The sequence below is a fragment of the Balaenoptera physalus genome (genome assembly GCF_965194825.1).
Source record: "Balaenoptera physalus genome assembly, chromosome: 3".
NCBI lineage: Eukaryota > Metazoa > Chordata > Mammalia > Artiodactyla > Balaenopteridae > Balaenoptera > Balaenoptera physalus.
The window spans coordinates 176,792,190-176,803,091 of NC_138890.1; the positions used below are offsets into that span (position 1 = coordinate 176,792,190).

Genomic DNA, 10,902 nt, shown 5'->3' on the forward strand with positions numbered 1-10,902 from the left:
GTTTGCAGTGAAAGCTCGAGATAACGGGCACACTTCTCTGCATGTGCATGTGCTTCAGCCCGAAGCCAAAGGCCTGTGCTGCTCAAGAACCACAGTTTCGCAGCAGCCCTGGCGTCACATGAGGGGTCATGGTCTCTGCCTCGGCCCTGGACTTATAACCCGAAAAGCACTCTAACTTTGAGACGCTTAACCTGGCAACTAGTTCATGTTCCAAGAACACTCTTCCAATTATACTTACTTTTCTACAGAAAAGGGAAATATCAAGCTCTCTGTGCTTTCATTGGCACCTGGAATCAATACTTGCCTATAGCTTTAAATTATAATCTCCCCACCCCAAAATAAAACCTCAGAGAAAGAGAGAAAGTGCTTCAAATGTATCCCACAGCCATGAACGTGGGGCTGGCGGAGACGGGAGGGAGGTTGGCCCTGAAGTGACAATGTGCTCCCCAAAGCCTCTGAAGACAGAGGTCACGCTGTTTCTCCAGACGGCAATTCACACCCAGAATGCGCCCACCTCTCAGTGCCCCCAGGTCCCTGTGGTCTCAGAGAGGATGGCCGGGCGCAGGAGGGGCTGGCCTGCCCTGGACCTGCTTGAGGGGCTGAGGGGCCTGGTGGGCACGCCCGTCTTTGCTGGCCTTTGGGTTCAGCCTCCTCCACCCCACTTCTCCAGGGTCCGAGTCCGGGATCTGACGATGGGGTTGGAGTGTGAAGAGGGGATTCTGCATGGAGGTGTGGCTCTGCTGTGTCCCCACATGTGACACAAGACTCGGCCAACCAGCTGCTGTCACGTGACCAGAGGCCAGGCCAGGCTCAGGGCAAGAGAAATCACTGTAAGATCTGGAGAAAGCTGCGGCACATGGAGCTTCTAGAGTAGCTTTCCTTACAAAAGAATGACTGTTTACATAAACGGAATGTCATTCAGCCTTAAAAAGGATGTTCTGACACGTGCTACAACATGGATGGACCTTGAGGGCATTATGCCAGTCACAGAAGGACAGATCCTGTAGGATTCCCATGAGGTCCCTGGAAGAGTCAGGTTCACATAGACAGAAAGTAGGATGGGGGGGTGGCATGGGCTGGGTGAGGGGATGGGGAGTGAGCATTTAATGGGGACAGAATCTCAGCTGGGGAGGATGAGAAAGTTCTGGAGATGATGGTGGTGGTACTTGCAAACAATGTGAATGTCCTTAATGCCACTGAGCTGTGCACTAAAAATGGTTAAAATGGTAAGTTTTATGTTATATATATTTTACCATGATTTTTGTAAATGAAAAAAAAGTGATTACAGAGGGGAAGCAGGGATGGCCGTGGGCCACGGGGAGGAGGACCTGAGATGGGAGGAGGGCGGAGGCCCCACGGGCCCCCTTGAGGTCATCGGTGATCCCAGTGTCACCACGGGGACATGCACCGGGCCCGGGTCAGCAAGACCCCTGGGCGGCTGGGTGGGGCGGCCTGGGCACCAGCGTGCAGCCCGAGCTCCAGGTCTGCTGGGGGTGGCCCGGGGTTGGTGAGGGCCCGGCGGGGCCTGCATCTCGGGCAGGTGCCGTGCTGACCGCCTGCTTGGCCACCTTCCTGCAGGCGTGTGGCAGTTCAGCGACGACATCAAACAGATGACCGGGCAGCGGCCCAGCCTCTACTGGCGGCTGTGCTGGAAGTTCATCAGCCCCTGCTTCCTCCTGGTGAGGCCCCTCCTTCCCCACTCCCCTGCCACCGGGTCCAGCAGGGGCCACGCACGCCTGATGCTGGGGGAGGGGCTCGGTGCTGCCCGGGGACCAGAGTCTCCACGGGCGGGAGTCAGCAGGTCACCGGACTCAGGCAGGAGAGCAGGCTGGCCCCCCAAATCCTCTGGTCTCCTGAAGATCCCACCCCGACTGGAGCCACTGAGAAACCACTCACGGGAGGCAGGGCTCCCACCCGATTAAGGCCCGTGTGCGTCCCGCTCGGCCCCTGTGCTTGGAGGGCGTCAGCTGACCTCTGCCTGGAGGCCCGAGAGAAGGGTTAGAACCTGGGAAGACAGGTGCTCAGACGCGAGGCCGGACGGGAGCCGCTCCGGTTCTGTGACAGCGCGGCCCCCAGGGCTCCCCAGTAGCTGCTTGTCGTCCCGGCCAGGGGTCTGCAAGCTCGGGCCTGTGGCCAGGGCCACCCACCGCCTGTTGCGTTGGAGCACGGCCGTGCTGGTTCATCCACGCATCCGCACCACAGCCTCAGAGCTGGGTGGCTGTGACCGAGCCCCGATGGCTCACGAAGCTGGAACTGCCTGCCCTGTCTGGTGGCCCCGGGCCGCCGTTCAGCGGCTGTCCAGCTCTGAGTGCAGAGCCCAGGCCGGCGAGCACCTCGTGACCTCGGCCCTCCTCCTGCCCAGCCAGCCCAGCGGCCCCCAGGGTGTCCACGACTGGGCAGGGGCCTCGGGCAGCACCCCCTCCACCCCGAGGGCCAGTGAGAGAGGAGGCGGAGTGGGGGTGAGGTTCCCAGTTCAAGCCCCCAGCTCCCTGGGCTGCTCCAAACCTGCAGCGGCTTCTGGTCACCCCCAGCGACCCAGCAGCCTGGGACATGTGACCTCCAGACCAGCCAGGTGTCCTGCTTCTCCCCGTGTGGCAACCTGTGAGGTTTACAAGGGACAGTGAGCGAATCCCCGCCCATCAGACTTAAGAATTGGAGGGATGTGCGCCCCCCGGGCACCCCTGCCCCGTCCTGCAGCAGCGCCAGTCTGCAGAGTGCACACAGATGCCCGCTGCCCAGGTTCACGGCCTAGTCCCGTTGCGCGGGGGACCCTCCCCTGGAGCCACCGGCTCGGTAGCCCTGCCCCCGGCCGCCCCTGACCCCCATCCCTCGGTTCCAGTTCGTGGTCGTGGTCAGCATTGCAACCTTCAGGCCCCCGCACTACGGCGCCTACATCTTCCCCGAGTGGGCCAACGCGCTGGGCTGGGCCATCGCTGCGTCCTCCATGTCCGTGGTGCCCATCTACGCTGCCTACAAGTTCTGCAGCCTGCCCGGCTCCTCGAGGGAGGTGTGTATTTGGACGGGTCTCCCTCACCTGCCCTTCCCCGCCCCCCGATTGTGAGGCCACCAGCAAGGTCAGGCGGGTGTCCCTGTCCCAGGCCTGCTCCCGCCTGCTCATCTCTGCCCAGCAGGAGGGGCTGGAGGGGCCGGTGACCATGCCAGAGACACGTGGGCTGGTGTGGGGGGCTGTGCCTGTGCGTGTGTGTGTGTGTGTGTGTGTGTGTATGCCTGTGTGTGCCTGTCTTGATGTGTGTGTGTCCTCACGTGGGCACATACACGTGCGTACTTGCCTGTGTCTCTGTGTGTGTGCACACATGCTCTACAGCGTGCAGTGCAGGTGGAAGGGCAGTGGTCTGAGGGTGGGGTGGTAGCAGGGGACCCGCCCTCTCCACCTGGGGCCAAGCAGGGCCAGGGGGATCCCCAGGCAGGCACCCTCATGTGGGCTGGGGGTGGCTCTGGGCCTCGCAGTCGGTCGGGCATGCTCCTGCGTCACCTATGAAGGAGAGGGTGGGTGAGCTGGGCACAGGGGTCCCTCCACCTCATATCTTGGTGCCGGGATTCCTGGAAGAGACGGAGGACACCTTTGCTCAGGGCCCACCGCGAGCTTGACGTGGAGACGAACCTCCTCCAGTAGCGGCTACTTCGAGTTGGGCTGAACTTTGCTCCAGGGTCTAAGGAGACCCAAGCCATCAGCTCCCACATCGACAGCAGTTGACCAGGGCCCGTTCACCCCGCTGAGGCCGGGCCGGCGCCCACAGTTGCTCCTTCTCTTCTAGAAACTGGCCTACGCCATCACGCCCGAGAAGGAGCACGAGCGGGTGGACAGAGGGGAGGTGCGCCAGTTCACAGTGAGTGCCACTCTCCCCACTGCCGGCCGGGGGCGGAGGTGACCTGGGTGGGCGCTCCCTGCTCCAACGCCAGGGCGAGGTGCTTGGTCAGGACGCCAGCGTCAGCTGTGAATGCTGCCCAGCCAAGTCCTTCCAGGACGTGGACACTCTGACTCAGAAGCTGTGTAAGGGGCATGATTTTAGGCAGGGGTGGGGTGGGGGCCTATTGGGACAGAGAACTTCCCCTTATGCAGTTTGAAGGGTCGCGACTTGGTGCAGGATGCTCTGTTTGTGCTTTGCTTTCTGTCTCGTTCATTTCAGCTCTGTCATTATTCCTCCCTTCTACTTTCATTGGTCTACTCTGTCATACATTTACTAACTTCTTAATTTGGACCGTGGATCATTAATTTTCAACCTTTCTTCTTTTCTAACATAAGCATTCAAGGCTAAGAATTTCTCTCAAAATACCCTGTTGGCTGTGTTCCACAACTTTTTTTTTTCTTATAATTAGAAATTTTTGTTAACATCTTTATTGGAGTATAATTGCTTTACAAGGTTGTGTTCGTTTCTGCTGTATAACAAAGTGAATCAGCTATATGTCACAACTTTTAACATAGCATTTTGTGTATTATTTAGTTCTAAGAATATTTTAATTGTCATTGTGACTTCTTCCACCCATGAATGCTTAGAAGTCTGCCTTTAAATTCCCAAATATATGGGGATGTTTCATTTATCTTTTTGTTATTGATTTCTAAATTAATTGCATTGTGTTCAGGCACCTTTTTACTCATTCTTTGGAGTGTACTGATACTCCTTTATGGCCAAGTACCTAATCAAATTTTATAAATGCTACGTGTATCTTTAGATGAGATGTATTCTCCAATTGTTGATATGCAATTCTCCTTCTGTCCATTAGATTGGGCTTGTAACTGCGTTGTTCAAATCTTTTGCAATTTTGCCCATTTTAGCTCTGTTTAACCATCAGTAATCAGTAGATATTTATGGGATCTCTGACCTTGAAAGCGTATTTGTCCAATTTTCCCTTGTAGTTCTACTGGGTTTTGTTTTGTCTATTCTGAGCCTGTTTTCTGGGACAGGTATGGGTTCAGAATGATCACATCTACTTGGCTGATCCTTGCTCCCTTGCTGTGTTTTTGCTCTTAAAGTCCTTCTTGTCTGAGGTGACTACAGCTGCACTAGGTTTCTTTTGAGTTTATCTGAAATGTCTTTTGTGATCTTTTAACTTCCAACTTTGCAGTCATCTTAACATTTAGGTGGCTTTTGCAAACCTCGAATACACTGGAATGCTTTAGTCTGACAACTGGGCAGATTAATCCATTTATATTTGCTGTGATTATTGGTACAGTTGGACTTGATTCTGCTATTTTTTAACTCTGTTCCATTTTTTAATGTTTATTTTTCCACCTTATTATTGCCTTTTATGATTGATTTTTTCGTCTTTTTTTTTCTTGTTCTACTCTTTCCTCTCTGTTTGGAATTTATATACTTTATTCTATTCATTTTATAGTTGTTTTTGAAATTGTGCCATGCATATTTCACTTTAAGTATAAAGTTAAACATTATCTGAACCCCCATCCTGAATATCACAAGGACTTAAATTTTCCTCCTACAGATTAACAAGCTATTATTGTCCAATATTCCATTTATGTCATTTTTAACCCACAAATTAGTCACTATTTTTATTTGTTGTTATTTTGTCCAGAAACTTCCCTGGACAAATGTGCATGTCCAGTGTTTATTTGTTTACTCTACTTTTTGGCATATACATCTTTCCTTTGAGGACCATTTTTTTGCCTTTTGAAGAAGCATCCTTCAGACATTCCTTTAAGGGGATGTCTTAATAAACTTCCTCACTGTTGTGTGTCTGTGAATGTCTTTACTTTGCCCTTATTTATGACAGAGTTTCCGCAGGCACGTGGCTCTCGATCAAGTTATGGTCTTTCAGCATTTTGAAGATGTTGGTTCTCCACCTGCAGCCCTGCGGTCCTGCTGAGACATGTGGCCCCATGGGGCGGGGTCCCTGGACCCGTTCCAGCTTCCTTTGCATTTGGTGCTGCAGTTTCCCTGTGATGTGTCTGGGCATAGATTTCTTTTATTTATATTATTGCAAAGCTATTCTAAGTAGTTTTATTTACTTATTCCTCCCGGCATCTCTTGTGTGCCCAGGGTCTGTAAATTCATGTTTTTTGTGAGTTCTGGGAATTTTGCAGCCCTACTGAAATCTTGCCCCTTGCCTCTCTGCTTCCATCCTGGGCTCTGCCATATGAGGCTTCCCTGCCTCCTCCAGGTCTCATACTCTTTCAGGTGTCTTTTTAGGTTTTGTGTCCGGGTGCACCATTGTACATTAGTCCACCCATGACTGTTTTTCATTTATTTAACCACATAACAAAATAAACCCTTGTGAACAACCGTACAAAACTCCACCTTGACAATAACTCACATCTACCTCCGTGCCTGCCACCCTCCTGCCCCTGAAGTCAACACCATCTCAATCTAGCTGAATATTTCCCATGCATTTTCTGCTGCACAGTTTTGTTGCATCTGTAGGCACGGCTATATTCCTGAAAAGTAGACTGTTTGGTTTCAGTTGTTTTTAGATGTATTGAAAGGGCATCACGCTGACTGAGTCTTTGGGTTCATTTCTCCACTGTGCTGGGTTACAGCACCGTACTTCATGCTTCTCACACCCACAGTCCACTGAGCCTCTTGGAACTGTGGGTTTATCATTTTCAGTGTATTTGGAAATTTTGGGCTATCATTTCTTCCATTTTTTTCTGCCCCACCCCCTTCACGGGCTCCAGTTACACATATTTTAGGCCATGTTAATTCTCTTCCCTCTGTGTGTTTTATTTTGCGTGCTTTCTGTTGCTTTTGTTTAGTCCACTAATTTCTTTCCTCTGCAAAGTCTAATCTGCTAATAATCCCGTCCAGCTCACCTGTCATTTCACACATTGTAGTTTTCATCTCTAGAAGTTCACGCTGGGTCTTTTTATGTCCTTCATGCCTCTACTTACCTTTTTGGACATATGGACTGCAGTTATAATCACTGCGTAAGTCTCTCATCTGCCAGTGTCAACATCTGTGTCTGTTCTGGGTCAGTGTCAGTTGACTTTTCTCATAAGGGGTTGAAGTTTTCTGCTGCTTCACACATCTGGTCATTTTTAATTGGATTCCGGATATTGTGAGTTTTACCTTGTTAGAGGCTGGATATATTTGTGTTCCTTTACATATTCTTGAGCTTTGTTCTGGGTCGTCATTAAGTTACTTGGAGACAGTTTGATCTTTGGGGGACTTGGTTTTTAAGACTTGTTAGGTGGGACCAGGGCGGCATTTAGTGTGGGACGGTTTCCAATGCTGGTGTAAGACCTGGGTGACACTCTACCCGGCACCCCAAGATCCAGGAGATGCTCCAGCCTGGCTGCAGGGCGGGCACAGCTCCCGTCCTGTGAGTTTCAGAGACGTTTCCCGAATCCTGCCGGGAGGGTGTCTCCGGCCTCGAGTGCCCTGAATGCTCAGCTGAACCCTCGGGTCCCCGTGCACGTGCCCAGGGCTCTCAGTGCCGCACTCGCCCCTCTGCAGCTCCATCCTGTGAACTCCAGCCACCTTGGGCTCCCCAGCGCTCACCCCACCTCATCAGGCCAGGGGTTCGCTGCCCCACCTGGGCGTCCCCTCCCCTGCTGAAGCCTAGAAAGCCCCTCGAGGCCGCAATGGGGCAGTTGGACAGATCCCCCTGCTTGTCTCCCTCGGGGAATCCGTCCTTTGTCGTCTGGCCTCCTGTGTCTGAAAACCCATTATTATATATATTTTGTTCATTTTAAGCTGTGTCAGATGGTAGAATATATTCAGTCCCCATTACTCCATCTGGACCAGAAATATCTTTTTTTTCTTTTTGGCTGAGCTGCGCATCTTGCAGGTTCTTAGTTCCCCGACCGGGCGGTGAAAGTGCAGAGTCCTAACCACTGGACCGCCAGGGAATTCCCTGGACCAGAAATATCTTTGTCTGCAGCTGTGGCCGTTCACTTTGACGCTGCACGTGGAAGTGTCACGTGTGCAGTTATGGAAAAGCGTCTCCATCACGTACCCCCTTCCTGTGCCCCCTTCACTGACAGTTACACTGTTCACTCTCTGGAAGCAGCACTTGGCCTTGTGAATTGTGCAGAACTGTAAGTGGCATCTATCACTTTTTAAACCATTTCTTACACAGCTGCCCGGTAACCTGAGGACCACGACCGCTCTGGTCCGTGGGCATCTGAGCTGAGTTTCTGGTTCTTGCCGACCTGCTCGGGGTGGTTGCTGCCTCTGCTTCCCTGCGTGCAGCTTCCGGCTTGATCTCCACCTGTGGGGGCTCTGAGGTGCCCCGTAAGCACACCTTCCTCTGAGAAGGTCGCCTTCGGCTCATCTGTGGCCAGGACAGAGGGCCACTTCACCCCCGGGGGCGGGTCTCAGCTGGGGTCCCAGGTGTGGCCCCCTGGCCTCGGCACTGATCTGAAGTCACCACGGAGCCACTGCTCCGGCCCCCAGGGCGTCCCTGGTCCAGCCCTGCCCTCTGGCTGCCCTCTGGCTGCTGTGTGGGTGTGTCCTGAGCAGGTTCTCCGGATGGTGACGGGGGGCCCTGCGGTGGGACCAGAGGCAGCATCTTCCTACCCCCGGTGCGGCTGTGTCAGAAACAAGCCCTGCCCATCTTTGTCTGGAAATGTTTACAAAACACGGTTCTTTGCCATTTAGTGCCGTCGAATGGCTTGTGCTCAAAAACAGGCTGAACTAACAGCTGGGTAATAACAGGCGATGACATTTGTGGACAACTAAATAGGGCCCCTGTCCATCTCACCCTTCCCCGAGCGGTGAACGAGGCCTCATCCCACACCCGCAGGTCATACAAAGCAGACAGCACCACGGGGTGCAGGGTTCCACTGGGTCAGGATCAGAGGCCCCAGGAGAGAGGCCACAGGGGGCCAGGGGCATCGCAGGTCACATGCGAGCCAGTAGGCGAGCGCTCTGGACCAGCCCAGGCATGCTGGCATCAGGTGTCTGTCCAGCAGCTGATGTCACACTGGCCAGGGATGGCAGAGGCTGCTGGTCCACGCTCTGGCCCCTTGAGGCCACTGTGCCCACCGACATCTCTTTGTGAAGTGATGGCTTGTCTCCATAAAGTTAAAAAGGGCGTCAGGTCAGTGGTGCCCCAGGAGCAGTGCTGGTCCCCCAGCCACCCGCTCTGCTCAGGGATCTCCCAGCTACAAGCCGGGCCGCCGGCCCAGGAGCTGCTTTTATCCAAGGAGCTCCTCACTTCACATCTGAATAAGCCCTGTTTTCTTTCCAGCTCCGCCACTGGCTCGTGGTGTAGAGGGGAGCAGAGGCAGGAGGCCCGCAGGGCGCCATCCACGGCAGGACAGAGGCAACGAAGAAGGAAAATCTGAGTTTTGAGAGAAAGGAGGGCTGCTCCCACTCCGTACCTTCTGCTTCGCTGGACACGCTCAAGTCCTTCCCTCTGACTGGTCACACCCTCTGTGCCACAGGGAGATGACCCTCTGTCCGCCGTGTCGCTGTGTAACTTACCTAGTCTGTGCCCGTCCCACAGGTAGAAGCGTCTGAGTCGTGTTCTGTGCGTTAGAGCTGCTCCCTTCTCCCCGTGCCCACCCCAGGGCCCCCTGGAGCCCACAGCTTGCTGTCATCTATGTGTGGAGGAGAAATACGATAATTATAGATTACGGATTCTCTGCTGAGAATCCCAGCGCTCACAATAGCTTCTTGGATCCTTTGTTTTACTCGTATTAAAAAAGCCAAGTGTCATATTTTGCCTAATTGTGCAGAGGTGAAATGGCGGAAGCCATACAAAAGGTGACGAAGTGGGACCACGTGTCCCCACGTCACACAGGTCTGCTCAGAGCCCACGGAGGGCCAGGACCCGGGTGTGAGATGGGGGTGCTGTTTATTTCCTTGTAGCTACAAGAAAACTCCATAAAATCCATGTGGGCTGCCACCACTGCTGCCCGACGTGGACCCCCAGCCACAGAGAAAGTGAGCTCGCCACGAGCAGGGGTGCATCCCCCGTGGTGTCCCCGGCCTTGCAGAGCCCCCGAAGTGGCAGCCTGGAGCCCCACAGTCTTGGGAAGGAGACCCCGCCGGAACTTTCTCTGAGGCACGTGTCATGTCAGGAACGGCACTTGTTTCCTTAGGGAACGGCTTTTAGAATCGTACTGACACGGGAATCAAAGCCAGTTCTCAGGATGCAGGGCTGGTTTCTGAAATCTGTTTGCTGACGTTCCTGTGGTCCTTGGCAAGGATGTTGGACTCTCAGCTGAGAAATGCTCCCAGCACTGCCGTCCTGGAGGGAGCACGGCCGCAGTCCAAGGACGTGCTGCTGGGCCTCAGGAGAGGCACTGCCAGACAGGCCCACGGAGGCTTCTTGGCCATCCCTGCAAATGGACCTCGGCCCAGGCCTGTGGAACCGGCAGCTCAGGGGAAACCAGCTTGTGGACCGGAGCTCGAGAGGAATCGGGCCCACCCCGCCCTTCCCAGGAATGTTGAGCACTCGTGTAGAAAACCCACGTTGTCCACGTCCATCTGTCTCACAGTGGCCTCTTGTGTGGTCGCCACCAACAATAAAAGAAACCCATGGGAAAATGGCTGTGGCTGAGTAGCCGTGTTCCTGCTCGATGTCGTTTTGTGCAGCAGGCTGCCTCGGGCCGCCACCTCCCCCTCCCTTGAGAACCTGCCTTCACTCACCTCTCCCTGGCCAAGGGCAAGCACAGCTCCTGGGCCTCCCAGGTCCAGTGGGCTTAACCCAGACCCACCCCAGGGCCCCCGCTGGCTGTGCGCCATCCCCTCCTGCCCCTCGTCCCCTCCTGCCCCCATCTGTCCCACCTCTCTCTCAAGCCCTCACCTTCCTGGTCAGTTCCCCTGCAGTCTCCCAGGTGTCCAGACTCCAGCCATGTGGTCTGACCACTGCTACTGCCCAGCCCAAGAGCCTCTTCTGGGGAGACAACGCCAGAGTCCTGAGTGGCTCTCTGCCTTTTGTCCCTAAGGATCTCTTGTCCACTCTGGCCAAAGGGGTCCT

At 54.2% G+C, this 10,902-nt stretch overlaps 1 protein-coding gene across 1 annotated transcript in view; it reads left to right on the forward strand.

Annotated features, from left to right (window-relative positions):
• SLC6A3 (solute carrier family 6 member 3) overlaps nt 1-10,486 on the forward strand; it is a 36,890-nt gene extending 26,404 nt beyond the window's left edge. Inside the window, exons 11-14 of the mRNA XM_082456359.1 lie at nt 1,579-1,679; nt 2,840-3,007; nt 3,777-3,848; nt 9,166-10,486. Coding sequence (XP_082312485.1) covers nt 1,579-1,679; nt 2,840-3,007; nt 3,777-3,848; nt 9,166-9,189 — 365 coding nt within the window. The 3' untranslated portion in view covers nt 9,190-10,486. The remainder of the gene's footprint in view (nt 1-1,578; nt 1,680-2,839; nt 3,008-3,776; nt 3,849-9,165) is intronic.
• Nucleotides 10,487-10,902: the final 416 nt, after the last annotated feature.